Genomic DNA, 21,025 nt, shown 5'->3' on the forward strand with positions numbered 1-21,025 from the left:
CGAGCGGTGCGCCGAGACGTCGGTGCCACACACATGCGAATCATCGTGCCCGTGTTCATAGCTGGGCGGCGTCAGTTCAGTGTGCTGAAATTGTGAGTGTTACCAGAGGACAGCACACAGCTTCTGCGGTCCGGAGTTGGTATTGCCAAGGCATAAAGCAAGTTCTGCATATTTCACACAGTTCCACCTTCTACTCAGAGAAGAATACCATGCCCTTACAAAATCGCTTTTCTCTTTGAAAGAAAGAAAACACTTTGACTACCTTTCTTTTTTGGCTACTAAAAAGAAACACCCAAAAGTAACTTAACACATCCGCTACTGCAACTAATGCAAGCTAGATTTGTAAACAGCAAGGATGTTAACATGTTACTGAAAGTTTTTAGACATAGATAGCAAGATACTGGGTACAAAGAAGAGTATTACATGACTAACATTTGATACAACAAAGTCCAGTACTCTCAAGCTTATTTTTGCGAACAATTGCTTATACAAGCGCAGAAATAGCAGCACAACCTGTTACCTGCGCACAGGCCTCAACTATTCCGGCAGCAGATAAGTTTGCCTGAAAATTTGATGTAACTTTGTTAGAATCACACACATAAGATGTCTGACAGTACAATTATGGGAATAAACTTGACCATGAATCAAAAGAGATCACAGTTCAGCATGTTATGCAATGTGCTTCATCGTTCAAATGAATAACTATCAAGGTTGTTTGAACAGTCAATAGTCATTGGTAATGCTATGGGGTAACTGCAGCCATGGGTGGGATACCTAATCCATGCACTTTCATTTATGATTTTGCCAACCTATGTCTCACAACAACTCCAGCCAGTTTTGAGAGTTATTGCTGGAGCCAGGTCAAATCCAGTTCTGCATATCAGGACAATAGACTCTAGAATGAAGTATCTGATTTTTATAGAGAAATACAACCATAAGTTTGATAGAACTATGGCACCTACAGAACCTCATTATGCACTGCTGCCGTCCCCTGATGCCATTTGGGACAAGGAAGCGGAATGGAGGCATTTGCAGCCCATGCTTGGCGCTTGGAGAACTGAGGGACAGGCGAGAGATTTGGGGGAACAGTGTAAGGAGTAAATAAAAGATGTTCTGGAGTGAGTTCAGCTGATTAGTTTGTGGTTGTGAGGTAAAGAAAGAGGAGTTTGGGGGAATAGTACAAGGCTAAATGGGAAGTGGGCTCTAAAAGCATCAGTAACACAAGAGGGTTCTGGTCTTGTGTTTTTTCTAGAAAAAATTGAGGGAATACCAACCTCAGGGTTAAGGTTGACGGTGCAGATCCAACACAGGAGGCAAATCCCAGGTATTCCTGGCTTCAGGATCATGTTAACTAAGTTTTGCCGAAGGGCAGATATAACATTTTATATCAGATCAATGGCTACATTATTTATTTAGGAAATGTGAAAAAACAAATAAAATGAGGGTAAATGAAAACTGGAAAATGTTGCCTTAAATCATACGAGTAAACATGCACGTGCAGTGCACGATTTCTTCACAACATAATCATATGGAACATGTATGCTGCAATGGAGATGATTGGGGGGTGAGCTTGTGCAAGTGAAACAGGGAAAATAGGATTTGAAAGATGAAAAGAGGATCTAAATGTCCATTATTACATGATAGTATTAGGCGAGCAATTGCTAAATTAAGGGGTTAGTTTTTGGAGAACCAATTATTTTTCTCAGCCCTTGAACTTGGTAAGCGTCAAGATCTTCAATCAGATTGCCAAGTAGAAGTTGGTCCGCAATCAGAAAAACTGCCCCTAACTGTGTACCGAAACTTTGTCAACCTTGTAATCGAGAGGTTTGCAAACTTCACATTGGTAGCAAGTTTTACCTCAAATAAACTGTTTGAAAGTCAGTAGATGGACAGTGATAACCTTACAACACTGCTAGCCTTTAGCTCAGATATATATTGAATAATTTCCTAGGGTGATAATAGCATCATATTACACTCCTCTTGTTAATATCTTGTTTGTTTTTAATGGGGACGGTTACTTACTACTGTGATATATGCTCTTGTTTATATCTGACACGCAATAACCCACAGCCCTCTTACTGTAAGAACAAACAGCAAGGTGTTTTCATCATGGCTCAACCATATGGTTGTACAAGTTGGAACTTGGAAACATAGACTAACCCATGTACGCCAATCAGATAGGTGTATACGAGGATGAATACGAACCGAGCACATGGATAGGTGGGAGAGAAATCCAATCAACCAAATTCAATTGAATTTAACCCAAGAGTTCACTTTGTGTTAGATTACAGGCTACATGAGATGTGATAGCATTTATTGTCATTCGACCTTATCTTTAGGATGCTATACTCTCTCACATTCAGCCATATTAATCCTCTCTTTTACATGGTATCAGGGTGGTTTCGGGTCCTCAACGTATATCCATGATCTCTCCCAAGAGGGATCATACGACCCTAAGCTAGGCCACCTTTAGCGAGCCTTCAATCACTTTGATTGGATTTCTCTCACTTATCCGTGTGCTTATCTTGTATTCACCATACACCTAACTGATTGGCAAACAACAGACATTGTCCTGGACATACATAATTGACCCCCACCCTCCTATCCGAAATGAGTTGGTACTTTCCATCTGAACACGTAATGTCGTAATCCTCTTATGTTCAAATCAATCATACCAAACATACAACTAATTTGTATAAGCGAAGTTGAAACATTTGTAACTTGGATGCATTGGTAAAAGACTCACTTTTCCTTCACGCAGATTTTGATGCAATCATTCCAGTCTTCCGGGCATAAGCAAAGATCCCACCGGCCTCAATGACCGGCCCGGCATCACCAATAGGCTTCAACTTGTACTGCTTGCCGGAGGTGTGGTTAATCATTACAGAGTTGTCGAGGTCCACCGTGACTACATCCCCGGTCTTGCACTCCTTACTGGCACCGGTGTCCGCGAGCTCCAGAGGGTACACCTCCCCGGTGGCCACGGAATTGCGGAAGAAGATGCGGGCGTAGCCCTCAGCCACGACGGCGCGCGCGCCAGCGGCTCCGAGCGCGACGGGTGCGTGCTCGCGGGAGGAGCCGCAGCCGAAGTTTGCCCCGCCCAATATGACGGCGTATCGGGACGATTCCTCGCCGGGGGCTATAAATGGCGTCGGGTAGGCAGCCGTCGGGAGGCCCGCGAATGCGAAGGAGCCAAGCTTGCGGTACTCGTCGGGCTTGGATGGCACCAGGGTCAGGTGCTCGGCTGGGATGATCTGGTCGGTGTCGATGTTATCCCCCACGACAAAGCACTCTCCGTGGAACGCGGCGGAAGACAGCGAGCCACCCGTGGCGGCGGCCGCGGTGAGAGGGCGAGTGCGGTGGAATCTCAGCGAGACTGTGCCGCGGCGGCGGGGGGGGACCTGACTGCGGGCTCTGGTGGGCACTGGGCCGAAGGCTAGCGCCGCCGCAGCCGCCGCCGCAGCCGTCAACGAGAAAACTGGAGCCGCCGCCATGGTGGCAAGGCCGTGTGGTGGAGACTGGAGAGGCGAGGAACTGGAACGTTAGGGCCGGCGGCTTCCTTTCGTCTCGCAGTCTTTGCTTCTTCCCGATTACTCTTTTTTTTTTGAGAATTCTTCCCTATTACTCCTACGGTCTCATTTAGTAAGCGCTGCGAAACATTGGCCTATCGGCAGATATTTGGGATAGAGCCCTTTTCTTCCGAAAAAGATATTATATGTATGTATCTAGACGCTTTTTCACAGAGATACATCCGTATTTAGGCAAATTTGAGACAAGTAATACCGGTCGGAGAAAGTATTGTGACAGATGTCCCCTTAAAAAAAACTGTTTGAGCCAAAATGTTTCGGAAAAAAAATTAGAAAAACTACCACACTGTCGTGTGTTAGCATTTTTACCGGTTCTTCTCATCCTCGGTTGTTGTGAAAGTGGAGAAAATCAAAATCAACATTTTGTGAGTTTTAGGTTCTTGCAGTGGCTTTGTATGTTTTTAACGACAATGTCAGTGGTGGCTTTTTGAAACAATGATTTCTCGACATCAATTTACATCCAGGCTTGCCTTCACCACCAACGTCAAGACCAAGTGGTGTTTTGTTGCTATGGAACGATGGTTTTCAACGAATATCGTTTTACACTCTTGTCTAAGTCAATGGACACGTGATGTGCACGGAAGTTTAGCGTGACAGGGCGAGGTGCGCGTATCCACAATCATTGGCAACATTTTAGACTAAAGTAAATCAACTAAGCCAAACAAGGTGCTAAGCCAGCATTTTGCAAGTTTACGAACTAAAATGCCCTCGCGCGAGTACATGGATTGTTGCCCTAAATTACTCTTGAATTCGTGTTTGAGAATAACATAGAATCTATTGTACATAAATGATCAAATTTAAATCTAATGATCAAAGTTAAATCTCAAAACACACATGTATGTATCTTATTTTAGAACGGAGAGAATATGCTAAAAAAGTTAGTAATACAAGTCGTCAGATAGTTGTCTGAGGTGAACCGCCGAATTGTACCCAGCAGCTCGGGAAACCGCCGAATTGTACCGGGCGGTGGCTCGCCTGATCACCAAACAGCTGCGCCTGAAGATAGCGTCACATGGTCAAAAGAAACGGCCGTTCATTACTCCTTAATTAATCCAGAAAATCAAAATCAAATCCAGGAAAAGAAACTCCATTGCCACCGTCTCGTCGTCGTCGTCGCTCGGCCCACGCGCTCCGACCAAGCCCCAGCCCTGCCCGTTAATGGTGGGCGGGCTGCGAGATCTACTAGGGCTCGTGGGCTTCGCCGGCGGGAGGAGATAGATGGACGCCCAGAACGGCGGCACGCTGACGCCGGTGTTGCTCAACGTGTACGACCTGACGCCCGTCAACGATTACCTCTACTGGCTCGGCTTCGGCGTCTTCCACTCCGGAATCGAAGGTATTGGTTCGTTCTTTGCTTTTCCCCTTTGTTCTGTTCTTAGGGCGGAGTCTTCCATGCCCGTGGTATTCTACCCCTGGTTTGGGTAAACTGATGGATTCGATTACAGACGATAAGCAATTGGTTGTGGTTCCGATTTTTGAACAATTGCCTTTGCTGTTTTAGCGTCAATTTAATGTTCTGGAGTTTTCCGACTATGAATAGAATGTTTTGGTTACTTCAATCGTGCGATAATGAGTTCTGCAGGACGATCCAAAATTTCCCTGCCATGTCTGATGATCTGATCAATGGTCCAGGAAATAATGGGGGAAAGGGGAAACAAATATTAAGGAACAATGTATTGTCTTGTGAATTCATAATATTGTTGTTAGTAGGTTCTTTGTAAATCCAGAGGACAAAACTTTCAGAAGTTCAATTTGCCAGGCACTAAAATTAGTCAAGACTTGAGACTTGCTTGCAGGCTTATTTCATCTGCATTACTACAAATCAAGCACTGCTGTGTTGAACATTTCACTTATGTTTGCTATGGTCGTATTTTCCTTTTCAAAATCTTCATGTCATGGTTTCTTTTATACCATCTAGCTCATCTACAAAAGCTTGAATTCAAGATTTCTTTTACCAATTTCTATTTCTCAAATGAGCAGTTCATGGCATGGAATATGGATTTGGAGCTCATGATTTCTCATCAAGTGGTGTATTTGAGGTGGAATCAAAAAGTTGCCCTGGATTTATCTATAGAAAAACGCTGTGGCTAGGCACAACTGACATGTCCCGGGAAGAGTTCCGCTCGTTCATTGAAAAACTTGCAGGGAAGTATCATGGCAACACATATCATTTGATTTCAAAGAACTGCAATCATTTCACAGATGATGTCTGTAAGAACTTGACTGGGAAGCCCATCCCTGGCTGGGTGAATCGGCTGGCCAGAGTAGGTTGGTATCATTGTATGTTTTGCTTCCTGAGTTGGTGAAAAACATAGCTGATTGGTTACTTTTTCTCTCTCAAACTCTAGGTTCGGTTTTTGACTGTCTACTGCCAGAAAGTGTCCAAGTTTCTCCCATCGGACGTGTCCCAACTCTTCGTCCAGTTGTTGGTCGGTATCTTTCTATATTTTCTACCATTACCTTTCAAAGGAAACTTATCTGTTGTCTCTTTCTGTTAGTGTTATTTCTTGTGAAATTCTGTCGGGCTAAGAATGAAATTTTGTATAGTTTGCATTCCTTTTAGAAAATGGGCTTCACCATTTTAGTTGATTAAGATGTGATTGTTTTCCTTGTCGTTCCTTTGAGGTTAGAAATTTTACTCTATCTTACATGGTAGTCAAAAATATTCACAACTTTGTTTGTGTACCCTTTCAGTTTGAACAATTAGTGTCACCATCTAAAAACTGGTATACACACTGGTAATTTGCACATAATTAAGCTATTAGTAGTTAATAGCAATTAATTGTCTTATTGAAAAATCATACCGGGCTAGCACTTACGACAGTATCTTGGACTAATGCTTTGAAAAAATCCATTGTTATATCTGAAATGAATTATCTTGAGAGAAAGCTTTGCAACACATGAGAACACACATGGCGTTCAACGTTTTGTATATATAACTCATGCATCATTTAAATTCTTTCAAGTTTTGTGTAGCTATAACCTATAGGAAATTTGATTAAAAGTGAGACAAGTTCTGTTGGTTTTCATGCTCAACCGAGCAAAACAAAGATATGCTATTAGTTTTCATCAAATCAATCAAAGATATTCTAGTAGGTTTCATCAAACCAATCATATATTCCTGACACAAGAAAGTCTGGGCTGCCAGAAAGGTGGCTATAGGGCGGTTAGATGAAGAAAATGTAGTAGTGGAGGAAGCGTTCAAAGCTATCGGAAGTCTGTTGTGTAACATTGTCTAGAAAAAAATGATGCGCAATCAGAAACTATAATATTACATGATTTAAGAGCTCTTTTATTGTCTACTCTCCTTCTCTTGGTATATTCAACTGCAGTAGAGTAATCACCCGTTTAAGTTACCCTTGTGAACAACCGCATTTTTAGGGCCTGTAAACAATGGAGGGATTGTAAATACTATGTCCTCTTATAGTTCTGTTAGTTCTTTGCAATCTTATTGACCATCCTCATTATTTCCTCTAAAATATTATCCAGATGATGATTTGGATTCAGTATCATCGTCAGACAGCGATGAGGACAAGCACCTGTTGCCAGCGCCGTCTGCTGACTTGCACCCTGTAGATGTGCCAGTAAAGCTAGCCAAAGATCTTCTTTGAGAGCACCTGGGAGCTTGCCTCCGGTACAACTGATTCCTCTTCACGGAGTTTCGCTGTCCTAGCAGATACAGGATAGGAATCGGCCATCTTCTGCAGAAGAAGAGTCTAGTTACTTGATGTTTACACCAGGTCGTGCATTGACTCTGTTATATCATCCGGCCAAATGTCGTCATCCCTGGTAGCAGTGACATGATGTTAGTCTGTATTCATTCAGCTAGCTGGATAGGCATCGTTGAAAATGTTGCCTCGGCGATGCTTGCCTGAGCCCGACAATGAAAGTACACGAATACATATTTTAACCTGCTACCATAGATCTGTGTCCATGTACATGGTTATTAACTACGATCTGTACAATGGCTCGTTATTTTTTTTCTGTGCTACAAGTGCCGCTGGCGATGACAAGATGCTATTTCTTGAGCCAAGATGACAGATGGATTGCTAGCTTCCCGTCTTAACAGTTGCTACCTCTATTCCAAAGGTTTGTCAGAGGAGTGTGCACGACATTGCCCTGTATCGCCATTTTGAAGTAAGGGCATGTTCGGGAGGTGGAAGTGCCTCACGATGTTTCTAGTACGATTTTGACACGATAAGAGAGAAATCACATTTTAATTCATCACCTTTCATCAAATTGTTGTATTCTCCAATATGAGACACATGATGAGAGTATCAGACATATATCGGACATGTAACGCAAAGCAATTTTGAAGTTCAAATCCTTTAGTCCTCGTGTATTCAATGTTCAAACAGCAAATCCATGCCCACTCGTTCTTGAAAATGCACATCACCACAACATCAATTAAACAAATGGTTTAGATTTACAAGGACAAGGCTGATACTGCGGCTACAACACACAGCACACATGATCACATGATGAACTACGACGGGGCATCAGGCATGGCCTCTCTCTCTATATATACTTGATCTATGAAACACTTTCCTTTTTGAATGCTATCTATAAGACACTTGAACCTGGGTTTGCCATAAACGTGCTCACCAGGCTCGGCAACTCAGCAGTTAGCAACTTGTGTCTGCTGGCACAAGCTTTGTTTCCGGAGATCAGGGTTGTTCACTACAGAATGAAATGGTCTATCATATGCTTTATGACATCAGCGCCTTCTCTATGCATTACAGGATCTTTTACCTGTCCAAATTGCATTTGTAGTAACACAATACTTCAGCCTCAGCACTATGTTCCCAGACATTAGCAGTATAGATATCATGGGATTTGAGAGTCAAAGATATACCTGAATTACACTGTGTGCAGCAGATCTTACTTTGCTCTTGTGGAAGCTAACATCGACCTTTTCCCATGACACACGCTTAAGCCCTCTGAGAAGCCGCTCTGCAAATTTCAGTAAAAGTTAGCCCGTCCTATGTGCTTCTACTTAAAGGACATGACACCTGATATAGGAACCAAGAGCATATCAATTACGTCTCGCATTTTCTGATTCCTTGGTCAGTATATTATACATTTTGTGGGAACTCATGATGATAGAATCTTAGAAAATAATATTCAACATTGTAATGACTGATTCAGATTAGCCAGAAAACTGTCCCCATGCATGTGGTCTCATTTGCATCCATATCTGCCAACTTCATGTTACAACTAAACATTGTGGAGTCACAGACATCCAAGGAAAATTGATGTCTAAGTTAGGGACCCCATGCAACATGGCATGGCAATTGAAGACATGTTCAGATATTCCCATGCCCCGACTACTCTGTTGAGTTTGGCCAAAAATGAATCAATCTCAAAGTTTATTTTGCAAATACATGTAGACATTTCTTGTCTTGAAACCAACAGGAACTGTGAAGCTCGTTCCCAGCCTGGGCAATCAACATGTTACATGCATAAAAGCAGCCGCATCACAAACTCCCATCTAGTGTACATAAACAAAATAATAGTTTAAACAACAAAACTAAGAAAGTTTAAACCATTATTTCAAAATTAGGCAGGATTCACATCCTATATTTCAGCAACCCTGCCAGTCACGCTATTGGGATTCGGGAGGCCTGATGATACATAAAACAGGGAGAAAACATTGCTTCGGGCACCAGAATGCTAGCATCCATACTCTCATGTTATATTGAGATTTCTAGCACTGCTTCTTTGTCAAAATACACTAACTTTTCCCTCATATACTGGCATTTAATACTGTTTTGTCAAAGATCCTTTTGTGTAAGAAAAAAACTAGTCACAACAAAGTGAAATACAAATACAAACACAAATGACTAATTGCTTTTATTTTCCCAGAAAGGATCAAATGTATACTCAGAATTGTAATGCAAACCTTCTAGAGTGCAGTTATCCTTGTCCACATCAGTAACATCACCAGGAGTTTCTGCTTTGGATAGTTCCTCGTATACAATATGCGGGTACATCTTGCTCATTGAATCAATCCACTGCAGAACACACAAAATCATGTTACAAATAACAAATTATGTGAAAGACCATGCTATTGGTTCATAATTACAGACCAAAAGTTACACATCAAAATTCATAAACCGTTACATTGGGTAGTTCGGAGCCCCCCCTGATTGATGATGTCCTCCACCCGACAATATCTTGAGCAACAACAGTTATGGAAAAAACTCTCAAATGCTTATTGTTACAAGCCTATTTAAGAGAGTAAAGTAAGGATACGATCATAACCAACATTGGAGTATGCAACTCTTCGCTTAAATGCTTGCAAAGCAGACCTACAATAAGAAATGAATAAGCATGAAAAGTACAAGAAGTATTCACAATCCAAGAACATAGAGGCAATCGGCGAAGACAAGCATACATGAACTGTAGCTCCCCACAATCATCCACCATACGTTCCAATAATGGAGGCTTTCCATCATCATTATCAGTTAAAAATAGGTGCTTGCCAGTTTTTCCGAATATGAAGTGAATGATGCAGCACGCAAAATTTTCTATGGCAGTAACTCCAAAGAGGAAAGGAACCTGCATATATGTAAAAAATCAATGAGATAAAGATATTATACCATTTCTCTATCTCTGAACATAGTGATGTAAGGTAAAATGGAAGTATTACCTGCTTGTTTCCTCTAGAACCGAGATGTGGTGATGCAACCGTTATGAAGTTGACTGCCTCAAGCCCATGTATATTACCTCTGTTGTTGTCACGCAAACTTTCAGGTGCACTTTCCAATTCTTGTCTCGGTGGTCTATAAAGTCTTCCAATAGCATATCTTGCAACCAATCCTCCAACGGAATGCGCAACAAAAGATATCCTTTTTATTTGTGGTCTTCTATTGATTTCTTCAATAACCTGACTTGCTACATTTTTGTCATTAAATTGGGAGAATGAAGATATAAAGCACACCAAGGATATATACATCCTCAGCAAAAATACAAGACGCACAATGAAAAACTAACCTCTTGTGCCAACCGTTCACCCATCACATCAATGCCATCTAAAGTTAGCTTGTGCATGTTGCGATTACTACCTACAGAATTAAAATATTATTGGACCGTGCAAGGAAATGTAATAGGTTATGTATGATTTCAATGCAATAATAAAGGTACAGGGAGAGAGGAAGTCTTGCGTTATCCTGCTAGTGCTAAAATGGTTTTTCTTATGTCAACATCGACACATGATCGATGTACATACGGACAGCATCAAAATCACCTGCAATAATGCTCCGTTTTGCATAATAGTAATAAATTCTACAATGAAAGAATCAAAGAATGCTGCACTTTTTTGAAAAAACTTGACATTTAGGGAAATTCTTCTTTTCTTCTTTTTCCATTTTTGATAATCTGTGTCAATAGCACAGAATCATGAGAACCACTAAAGAAAGAGCAGCCTTTTAAAAACATTAGTGTAGATTGAACCAGCACCTCGATGATAAAGGTTGGTACACTAACCATATAAATGCATCAACTGTAGGTGTTAAGGGTCAGTATTTACGATATCCTGAGATGGCATATTGTATTTGTCATGGTGAATGTACTAGAGTCTAGAGGTGTGTGCTAATCCTATAACTCTCTATTCACTAAACTAAACACCAATAAGATTGGTGAGAGATAGATCTTACAATGAACTATGACTCTGTCTGATAGCAACTTATCAAATTGCTCAGCTCCAAATTTCCAATCTGCCGCACTGTAGAAGTGAAGAGAGAAAGATCAGTACAAGGGGAAAATAGCAAGTTAGCACAGCTCGATCACTCATAGCTACAATATGCATGTGTGGCTCCATTGGAAAAATATATAAACGTAAAGTCAGCTAGTTAGGTACTCTTAATGCAAACCTAATTTTGCGTGCTTGGCTAGAAATGCTGAATCTGCGTGAGCCACGTAGCGTGAAGAGATACTCCATCTTAACTCAGTTTGCTATGTGACGTTTATCATCAAAGATCAAACAATTCGATTTTCTTTGTCTCGCGTGTGACCAACTGGGACACCAATACTATTGCCCCACAATCCTTTCCCTAAACCGAATTCGAAAACAGAAGCACGAAAACTAAGATAGCCATCGCAAATCCGCAGAGTTCTCGAAACAACCGACAGGCCCCCACAAGGATTGGGAAATCCAAATTACGAGAATAAACAGAACGCAAAATTTGATGCTAGATCGCCCCTCACGAGGCCCGCAAGCGTAGTAGCCCGTACCTCCCGACGATCCCGTGGACCATGACCACCAGGTGGTCTGGCCCGCCTCCGGCCGGTGCCGCAGCCGGAGCCTCCTCCGCGGCGGCCTCCCGCCAGTCTCCTCCACCTCCCAGGTCACCCATCTAATTACCCCGCCCCGGCACACGCCGCCCGCCAATGGAAGCGGAAGGGGAACGAACGGGAGGGGGGAACTGCTCGGGGGGAAAGGTTGCTCGAGGAGCAGTGTTTTATAGGGCGGGTTCTCTTCTTCTCTCGCGAGCGCCTCCGCGGGTAGGCGACGAACGGAAACGGTTGCCAAGGGGATTGGGCAATGCGCAATGGTCATCTTTGTCCCTGTGACTGGACGGTGACAGGTGGGGCCTGATGATGGGCGGGTCCACCTGTGGGGGCCATGCCACGCGTGGCGACCTAATCGGGAAGAAGAATGGAAGAAGCGCAGCCGCCAACCGGGCGACTTGACTTGCGAGGCACCCGCCGGCAGCCCGGAAGGTTTTGATAAAATCGACCGCAAGTTTGATTGATTTTGATTCGGCCCATCACAAGCAGCATAGATATGGACCCCAATTTGATTGATTTCCTTGGCTTTTTGACAATGAGATCTTCCAGTATGAAACATGTTACATGTGGGCTGGTTAACCTTACGACGCCTGTGCTTGAGCTACGCTGGCCAATTCTTTCTTTTCACCCAAAAAGGTGGTCACGCTTTATTTAGCACATACGTGTTTTATTGGTATAGAGTGGAGTAGAAACCGGGGAAACTCGTAGGATTATTGTAGCTTGAACCATTTGGCACCGATGCACCTTTTTGGATCCGACATAGGAGCACTGAAAGATTTGTGACTGTACCTATGGGGGTGTAGAAGGCAAATTTGGACTTCTTGCCGCCCAGGGCTCTTCTTCGTCTCAAAATTTAGAAGGGCTTGATAATCGTATTTTGCTATCCTGAAAAGTTCTAGAAAAAGTTTCACATGCTTTGATTTTTTTTGAAAATGAAATGTGTTCGCTATAGCCGAAACCTATATGTTACGACGACTTCTTCGGAAGGGGACGATGCTTATGCTCGATGTTTCAACTTGGAGGACATATTACTCAAAGGCAATATTTCCGAAAGATTCCCAGTCAACAAATTTTTTTCCAGCAGAAAGCTAGGGAACGACTCCCGTGCTCCGTTGTTATATTGAACCCATCCAAACTCAAAATTTCGAATTCCGTCCCAAAATAAGTGATGGCTCGGTCAAAGTTGGTCATCCATGGGACCCGTTTAATCACTACATGTATCCTAATTAGCCAATTAATCCTCGTAAGTGCGCTTAAACAATTTCTCGATAGCCGTTCGGGTCAGTGTCGCTAATCGGTGTTCTGGAGTATTCTGATATCTAAAGGTCGATGTTCCGTAACCAGAAACTCACAATTGAGTGAGGGGCAACAAAGAGCACAATGAGTTGTCGTCATTTGGCAGTTGGCACCACGCATTAGCGGTGCCGCAAACATCTTCAGTGCACGCAAAAATCATATGCTGGACCACATGCGTACCGCATTGCAGCCACCGGTTAAATAGCTTTTGCTGATATTTTCTGACCGCCTAACGCACACGACCCTTTCAAGGATGTGTCGTCTCAGGAACTGCCGAATGCGCATAAATATATACCGATTCAGATTCAGATGTTCTTTTTTTTCTGCTACTGCTGAAAATAAAAAGGCAATGCAGTGCGATCCGTCTTGAATGGTGATCGTTGACACACCGGCAGAACAATCGCAGCCAGTGCTAGCTAGCTGCCCCGCTCCATGAAGGATCATTCTGGCCGTTAATTCCAGAGCCGCGCCCTACGTCCCTTTGATGAAATTAAATGAATCTAATGACGGATCAAGGCGTGCATCTGTCTGCATCTATCCATGACGCTGCATTGATTGGTCCCTCTGTAGCGTGATTGAGTGGTTCCGTTGTTGATTGTTCTAACATGCCTCTTAAATCTTTAAGGTAGCGTTTGGTGCATTGCTTATCCTTCCACGTCAACTGCAAGGCAGATCCAGCGCTGTGGCTGTAGGCTTGTGGCCAGGCAATCATCGCCGCAAAAACTACTCCTATGTGACAGGGAGCATGATCCGGTCCCACCGTCAGCGAAACAACACGGAAGCAAAATTCCCTGCGCTGCAGAAAACCAGGAGATTTTTGGCCGTGTCTTCCTTTTTAGCGAAATGTTTCCTTTTTTTAGGGGACAGCGAAATATTTTCTCTAGAATCACCCCAAAGGCCAAAAGATGCCTTAGTGCTATGCGGGCCGGCCATGCGGCCCATGCCCGTCTCAGTTTCGTACTCACGATCACGAACGGGAAAAAAAGACCAAGAAAAACCTAGATCCCTCCCCTGACGGCACAAGTGTCCGCACTTCACAGGAGTAGGCAGTCCACCTGAAACATTAAAGGTTGCGGGTGGTTCAGATGACGAATAAGGTATCGTTGTGATTTGGGTTGCGACCCTACATTTCAACATGTTCTCACCGTGGTGTTGATGTGGCTATTGTATCTTCCGTTTTCCGCTGTTCAACATTATGTTTATTTTCGAGCTAACCAATGTATCTTGATATTTCGTTGTTCAACATTATGCAAACTTGTAAGTACTATTGAGTTCTGGATCAAGACGATGTAATAAATTTACTTTGACCTTATTTGTATCTTGATATTACATCTTGAAACTGTGTGTGCTAGTGAGTCGATCCAGAGACTAGCACTGTAAGCACAGAGATCGAACCCTTTATGGGCGCGATCGCTTCATCTTTCATGATTCAAACTTGTTTCCTCTTTCTTTGTTGGAAAATCCGAACTAACCATCCAGGGATGACTTCCCCCACAGGCATCACAAGAGATGGCTCGCTGAGAAATTAGGACCAGACGCTGCAAATAGTGAACATGAATTTACAAGGAAGATACTTGCCATTGATGCTAAAAATTACCATGCTTGATCCCATAGGCAGGTATGCAATATCTCCCCTCGGTATTCAGTACAAATTGGTTGTTGACGTCCTTTAAGCTCGTTACTTCATACTTGTATACTGTACTAACTACTAAGCAAGGCCATCTAGTATCTACTATCTAGAGAATCTAGGTTTTAATAATGAAATTGCTTTGCCCTGGTGTAGTGGGTTTTCAAGCATTGGGTGGATGGGAGAGTGAACTGCAGTACTGCAACAAGCTGCTTGAGGAAGATGTGTTCAATAATTCAGCTTGGAATCAGGTCATTTGCTTGTCCTTCTTTGGATCTGATTTATTGTATTTATTGTGCTATTTCAGTCTATTATTCCTTACTGTCATCTGAGTTTCATAGACCATCATGTCTTAATTTTGTCATACCATCCTGACAATTTTCTTCATGCCGCATGAGTGCCTTCTTCTGCTGAAACTAAAAACAGTTCTGCTTACACCTAAGTATGTTAAACGTCTTTTTGCAACAGAGATACCTTGTAATAACAAGATCACCTTTGCTTGGGGGGCTTGTGGCAATGCGTGACTCAGAAGTGGATTACACAATTGAGGCTATTATGGTGAACCTTCGGAATGAAAGCCCCTGGAGATACCTCAGAGGTCTATATAAGGGCGATAATTACTTGCTGGTGGCTGATGGCTGCATTTCTGATGTCTGCCTCAAGATCCTGAAGGATGATTGGACCAGCATATTTGCTTTGAGCTTGCTGCTCGATCTTCTTCGCTTGGGCTTGCAACCTTCGGATGAACTTAAAGGAACTATCGAATCAATGGAAAACTCTAATCCTGAAACAACGCATGTTGATCTCGCAACTGCTATCTGCTCAATTCTGCAGAAATGTGATCCCCTGCGGATAAACTATTAGTCATGGTACAGAACAGCTCTTTCTTAGACCCATCCTGGAATATTCAGATGAACACAGTTCCTCGTGATTTAATTTAACCAGCATAATCGCCCAATGACAAATATTCACATGTTATCTGAGTACATTTCTTTATTTATTTTGTCGTTTCTCCAACTACATTGCTCCAGTAATTGTGGAAATCCTCAATCTGTTGGGTACTACTTCAGCCACTTGTATTCTTAAACGGTTGCATGTGTTGTTAACTTGTTATCATCTGTATCGTATTAATGTAAAAAATCATGGAACAATTGCATTTCTTTTACCTCATGTGTGCTCGATGAATTTATACTGTACAGAGATTTGTTTTTCTTGTTTGTTCAGTTGGCCCCTTTATTTGTTTGTGCAAAACTCTTATTGAAACCTGCTTGATTGTAACTAAGACATGTGCTGTGCATTTAATGTGGGTTGCATTTTCCCTTTACAGCACCTTGTCCGATGGTTCGGTTTTTGGATTACAAGCATGTATGTGCTCTCAAGCACATAAGCACACGTTGATCTAAAAGCAAATGTTTAGATAAATCTCCAATTTATCACATTGTTTACCACTGAACGTTCATGCCGGTGAAGGTGCTCCACCAACGTGGGTAGGCTGCACAGCCGCAAGCCTTACCCATGAGCCAATGCTTAGTTCGCTGTTGATTTGCATCCGATGTGATGACCACCGTCGCTGACGCTGTGACCCCGCCGCCCACCCTTCCTCCGATGGAGCCACCGCCTGTCCTCGACGACATCCTTGTGACCGTTGTACCGTCGGAGTCTCTGGCGCCGGAGGAGAAGATGTCAGTGTATTTATTTGTTTGGCTGTTGCACACGTTGTTCCTACATGTTACAGAACATGCATTCTACAATATGTTGCAACAATTATCAGTGAGCTGTGAAGTATTTGTTTTGATGCCACAAATGATACATTTGTGATGTTTTGTGTTACAATAAGTTTAACTGACCAATGTTGCAAACATATAAAAAAACTGCAGCAGGATTTGATGCTACGGCGATCAGACATACGAGATTCGGAAAGCAGGATTTGATGCTACAATGGATTTGATGTCTAATGGTCTTAATTTTCTATTTTCTTTTTTTCAGCTCTCAGATTGCCCTGGCTGTACAGTTTTTGTTTTTCTCCTTCTTAAATAATGAATGCAGCACTGCTGCTTTCGTCAAAAAAAAAATTCGAAAAGAAGGCCGGACGGTGGGAAGATCCAACGGCCGGGAGGCGGGAGGCAGTGGATGGAATCCCCCAACGAATACCTCCCGTTGCCCTGCTTATATTGGGCCCTATAATGGGAAGCTTCAATAACGGGCTGGGCTAGAGCCAATGAGGCCAAAAGTAAAGGAATACCAACCCGACTCGGGGTCGTCTCCCCGTAGCCACAGCCTCCGACCAGCCCCTCTCAAAGGATACCGTAGAAAAAAACAGCCAACCAACCCCAAGCGCAGCGAGCGGGCGGCCACGCCTCTCCACGAGTCCATGTTTGCATGACGCAAGAGCCAACGTCACTCCTCCCGGTCTGGAGGCGGACGACTGCGCGAAGGCCCAATACCCGACGCCACTCGGTCCACGCCACCACCGCAGACGCCATGGAAGGAGACGCGCACCACCGGCCCTCCTCCTCCTCGTCGGGCCGCACCTTCCTCTCTGGCCTCTGCGCCGCCGCGCTCCGCCGCAAGCCCCTCTCCGCGCGCGCCTCTACCACCGCCTCCGGCGAGGGCCTCGTGCGGCAGCTCGGCGTCCTGGAGCTCGTGCTCCTCGGTATCGGTGCGTCCATCGGCGCCGGCATCTTCGTCATCACCGGAACCGTTGCCCGTGACGCCGGTCCAGGTTAGCCCCTTGTTCCCCTATTTCTTCTCTTTTTTGCGGATAGTTCCCCTATCCACTCGAGTAGATAGTAGGCACCTCACCACTGCTCGGTGTCTCGGTCCACGTAGAGATTGGTCCTACTGCAGTTTGCAATCAATGATTTAGTGAGATACCAATTCACAAGAGTTGCAAGGCATCGGGCATTGCAGATTTGCTTGACTGCAAGCATCCTGATCCATGCTGTCCAGTAATGGATCCAAATACCTAGTACTCCTATATCCTTGTGCTGTAAAGTTTGGTAGTTGACGATCACTTCACAACATTTGCTTGAGCAGTCCGACGGTATAAAGATATATAACTTTTGCAAAGTAAGGCACCAAAGTGCGACCTTCGAGGATCCAATTCTGGTGGGCTGCCAGCATACCTCGCTGGCTAACCACCCAAGCTATGCTTGGTTCTCTTATGTAAAGCTTGTTCCCTTCTCATTTGTGCTGGAAGTGACAAGGTTGTTTGAAACAGGTGTTACGATCAGTTTTGCTCTGGCTGGAGCTGCGTGTGTGCTCAATGCCTTGTGCTATGCTGAACTGGCATCTCGTTTTCCTGCTGTTGTCGGGGGAGCATACTTGTACACATATGCCGCGTTTAATGAGCTCACGGCCTTCTTGGTGTTCACTCAGTTGATGCTTGATTACCACATTGGCGCAGCAAGCATTGCTCGTAGCTTAGCAAGCTATTTTATCCAATTCGTGGAGCTTATTCCATCTGCAAAGGGTCATGTTCCAAGTTGGATTGGGCATGGAGAAGAGTTTTTTGGTGGTGTTGTCTCAATTAATATATTGGCTCCGATTCTTCTCATCGCCTTAACTGCGATTCTCTGCCGTGGTGTCAAAGAGTCGTCAGCAGTGAACACCTTTATGACTACACTAAAGGTGAGACTGCTTATAAGCCAAGATGTGGTTTTTCGTCTACCACAACAGTAACTTGTTGAAAGTTGAAGTGGCTAGGTTAAACATTGTTATAGGACAATTTTGTGGTGTTCTTGAGAGAGTGATTTGTGCTTGCACAAGGCAATATTTTCCATGATTTATAATTTCCTTGCAACACAATGCGATTTACAATGAGGGCAGCACAATACAATTTACCATGAGCAAGTTTTCATGATTTGCTCAAATGACTATTAACTCTCTGTGTGGTTTTGTTTGGTCTGTTGTACTTGATTTGATGATGTAGTTGTTTGTTTATATGTGCAGATAATCATCGTTATAGTTGTTGTATTTGCTGGTGTGTTTGAGGTGGATGTATCAAACTGGTCACCATTTATGCCCAATGGTTTCAAAGCTGTTGTAACTGGATCTACAGTAGTCTTTTTTGCATATGTTGGATTTGATGCGGTTGCTAATTCTGCTGAGGAAGCTAAAAAGCCACAGGTAATTCAATAAGGTTCCATGTTTATCACCTTTAACTGACATCATAAAATTCATTCGCTTCTCGGAATATGGATTTAGAAATGCTCCCCATTTTCCCATGAAATTGTGTCCTCATCATCATAATCCGCTAACCTTTTGTTTTACTCTCATTCAAACAAAATTGTACAGAGGGATTTGCCTATTGGCATCCTGGGGAGCCTTGTAGTATGTGTTGTACTATATGTTGCTGTGTGCTTGGTGATTACTGGAATGGTGCCATATACATTACTTGGTGAAGATGCTCCCTTGGCTGAGGCCTTTTCCGCTAAGGGTTTGAAATTTGTTACTGTGTTGATCAGCATAGGGGCTGTTGCTGGTCTTACTACAACACTTCTTGTCGGTTTGTACGTTCAGGTAACCTTATAACTCGATTATCTATCAATTATCATTGATCAGACTAATAGTTTCTTCTGGATCTTATTATTCCACCTTACTAACATTGCCTCCTTTTGAACCGTAAATAGTCACGTTTGTATCTTGGGCTTGGAAGGGATGGCCTGCTACCTTCGGTATTTGCTAAAGTTCACCCAATACGTCATACTCCTCTGCATTCTCAGATCTGGGTTGGTTGTGTTGCAGCAGTCTTGGCTGGCCTCTTTAATGTGCATGCACTCTCACATATTCTCTCAGTTGGCACACTGGTACGAAATCTTCAGAAAATATTTGCAATCGCGACACAAGATCTCACAGTTCATTTGTCACATTTAACTGTTTGTTTGCCTTTTTTTCATCTGGGAGCAGACGGGCTACTCAGTTGTATCAGCTTGTGTGATCACACTTAGATGGAGTGACAAGTCAACTAGTTATCGCTCCCTTGGAAATATGTCAGTGTGGCAGGAGGGTGTTTTATGTCTTGTCATGGTGGCTCTCTGTGGTTTTGTAGCAGGAATTTCGTACCGGTTTAGCTATGCTATTGCATTCATCATTGTAGCTTTTCTGATAGCTATTGCTGCCAGTTTGGCTCTCCAGTTTCGACAGGTAGGTTCATTTTCTACCAATCTGTACTATCAGATAAGGTTTCATTATGTCATCACTAAAACCTCTGATGCAATCTCAGATGCACCAGATGATCCATGGTTTCATAATTATTAGTAGCTATTGCATTAATCATTTGTAGCTATTACATGAACCACGTTCTCATGCTTTGCTGTTTGCAGCCATGTGAAGGATGTCATTTAACAATATTTTAGACGCACGGATGCCAGTTCCCAGCTATCATTAGTGCTTCTAACCTTGTATGACACGCATTTACAGGTCTATGTTCCTGTGGATCCGCCTCGCTTTTCTTGTCCTGGAGTTCCTTTGGTTCCCGTGGTCTCTGTTTTCTTCAATATGTTTCTGTTTGCTCAGGTTGGCGACATTTTACTTCTAACTGTATTTACTATCACGAAAATTTTGTACTTTCTCCTGTGGAGGTACAATGCCTTCAATCTTCATTGCATCTGTTTACTAACAGTCATTGGGACTAATGGTAATTGGCAATGACACTTTGTTTGCAGCTACATGAAGAAGCTTGGTATAGATTTGTCATCCTTAGTCTCATCGCTGTGGGGGTCTATGCCGGATATGGGCAGTACAACGCAGCTCCTTCCACTTCAGATCACCCCTCTGTTGGTTACCATGGAGTTCCTTCTGAAGCTGCATGATACTGTATCGCAAGCCTCCAAGTTCATCGGAAAATTCTTGTACCATGAGATCTTCAGGAAAGCTGTGGCTATACTTCTCTAGTCTCTACATAGGGTTGTCCATAGTCCGTAGTTCCATGTGGGCATGTGCAGTTGTGTACAATGATCTGTACTTCTAGTATTACAGTTCATATGTAGTTGTAACAAAACTCTAAAGCAAAGTTGTATGTGTTGTGTTGAAGAGAAAAATGATATCAGAAGTTGCAGACAGAGAAAGTGAAGATGTCTTTATTTTTTTGATATATCAACAGGGGGATAGAAATCCCCACATGAATATCATTACTCAAAATATAGACTTTACAGGGTTCACAAGACGCGAGGGTAGGTAGTGGCACCAAAGAGAAGATATAATATCTTAACTCTTGATGATT

General features: G+C 43.1%; 4 protein-coding genes and 1 pseudogene across 4 annotated transcripts; 3 read left to right on the top strand and 2 right to left on the bottom strand.

The window, feature by feature from the left end:
* Positions 1 to 319: 319 nt before the first annotated feature.
* Positions 320 to 3,608, bottom strand: LOC100844678 (3-isopropylmalate dehydratase small subunit 3). The gene is made up of 2 exons (XM_003569963.4): positions 2,747 to 3,608; positions 320 to 562 (listed from the first exon to the last, which is right to left on the bottom strand). The coding sequence occupies exon 1, from the start codon at positions 3,492 to 3,494 to the stop codon at positions 2,754 to 2,756; it is 741 nt and encodes a 246-aa protein (XP_003570011.1). The 5' UTR covers positions 3,495 to 3,608; the 3' UTR covers positions 320 to 562; positions 2,747 to 2,753.
* A 965-nt stretch (positions 3,609 to 4,573) lies between these two features.
* On the top strand, positions 4,574 to 7,602 carry LOC100844987 (deSI-like protein At4g17486). Its single transcript, XM_003569964.4, has 4 exons — positions 4,574 to 4,923; positions 5,568 to 5,855; positions 5,936 to 6,016; positions 7,077 to 7,602. The coding sequence occupies exons 1-4, from the start codon at positions 4,806 to 4,808 to the stop codon at positions 7,196 to 7,198; spliced, it is 609 nt and encodes a 202-aa protein (XP_003570012.1). The 5' UTR covers positions 4,574 to 4,805; the 3' UTR covers positions 7,199 to 7,602.
* Positions 7,603 to 7,897: 295 nt separating this feature from the next.
* On the bottom strand, positions 7,898 to 12,073 carry LOC100845903 (putative lipase ROG1). The gene is made up of 10 exons (XM_003569967.3): positions 11,823 to 12,073; positions 11,246 to 11,313; positions 10,584 to 10,654; positions 10,240 to 10,476; positions 9,985 to 10,148; positions 9,843 to 9,898; positions 9,711 to 9,763; positions 9,490 to 9,601; positions 8,443 to 8,540; positions 7,898 to 8,339 (listed from the first exon to the last, which is right to left on the bottom strand). The coding sequence occupies exons 1-10, from the start codon at positions 11,942 to 11,944 to the stop codon at positions 8,268 to 8,270; spliced, it is 1,053 nt and encodes a 350-aa protein (XP_003570015.1). The 5' UTR covers positions 11,945 to 12,073; the 3' UTR covers positions 7,898 to 8,267.
* A 2,033-nt stretch (positions 12,074 to 14,106) lies between these two features.
* LOC100833094 lies at positions 14,107 to 15,693 on the top strand (annotated as a pseudogene).
* Positions 15,694 to 17,139: 1,446 nt separating this feature from the next.
* On the top strand, positions 17,140 to 20,928 carry LOC100846208 (cationic amino acid transporter 9, chloroplastic). Its single transcript, XM_003569968.4, has 8 exons — positions 17,140 to 17,524; positions 18,023 to 18,432; positions 18,754 to 18,930; positions 19,099 to 19,323; positions 19,434 to 19,610; positions 19,711 to 19,947; positions 20,224 to 20,319; positions 20,469 to 20,928. Exons 1-8 carry the CDS (start codon positions 17,182 to 17,184, stop codon positions 20,613 to 20,615), a joined length of 1,812 nt encoding a protein of 603 aa, XP_003570016.1. The 5' UTR covers positions 17,140 to 17,181; the 3' UTR covers positions 20,616 to 20,928.
* The last annotated feature ends 97 nt before the right edge of the window (positions 20,929 to 21,025 follow it).

The sequence above is a fragment of the Brachypodium distachyon genome, chromosome 3, assembly GCF_000005505.3.
Source record: "Brachypodium distachyon strain Bd21 chromosome 3, Brachypodium_distachyon_v3.0, whole genome shotgun sequence".
Classification (NCBI taxonomy): Eukaryota; Viridiplantae; Streptophyta; class Magnoliopsida; order Poales; family Poaceae; genus Brachypodium; species Brachypodium distachyon.

Bases quoted from the DNA above. Each gene is read 5' to 3' on its own strand.
- LOC100845903 (XM_003569967.3), bottom strand. From the start codon at position 11,944: ATGGGTGACCTGGGAGGTGGAGGAGACTGGCGGGAGGCCGCCGCGGAG. The intron at 9,764-9,842 runs GTATCCTTACTT...TTGTTGCTCAAG, and splicing joins CTCCAATGTTGGTTATGATC to ATATTGTCGGGTGGAGGACA. The intron at 8,340-8,442 runs GTATATCTTTGA...CAATTTGGACAG, and splicing joins CTGCACACAGTGTAATTCAG to GTAAAAGATCCTGTAATGCA.
- LOC100844987 (XM_003569964.4), top strand. From the start codon at position 4,806: ATGGACGCCCAGAACGGCGGCACGCTGACGCCGGTGTTGCTCAACGTG. The intron at 4,924-5,567 runs GTATTGGTTCGT...TCAAATGAGCAG, and splicing joins CTTCCACTCCGGAATCGAAG to TTCATGGCATGGAATATGGA. The intron at 6,017-7,076 runs GTCGGTATCTTT...AATATTATCCAG, and splicing joins AACTCTTCGTCCAGTTGTTG to ATGATGATTTGGATTCAGTA.
- LOC100844678 (XM_003569963.4), bottom strand. From the start codon at position 3,494: ATGGCGGCGGCTCCAGTTTTCTCGTTGACGGCTGCGGCGGCGGCTGCG.
- LOC100846208 (XM_003569968.4), top strand. From the start codon at position 17,182: ATGACGCAAGAGCCAACGTCACTCCTCCCGGTCTGGAGGCGGACGACT. The intron at 18,931-19,098 runs GTAATTCAATAA...AAAATTGTACAG, and splicing joins AGGAAGCTAAAAAGCCACAG to AGGGATTTGCCTATTGGCAT. The intron at 19,611-19,710 runs GTACGAAATCTT...ATCTGGGAGCAG, and splicing joins TTCTCTCAGTTGGCACACTG to ACGGGCTACTCAGTTGTATC.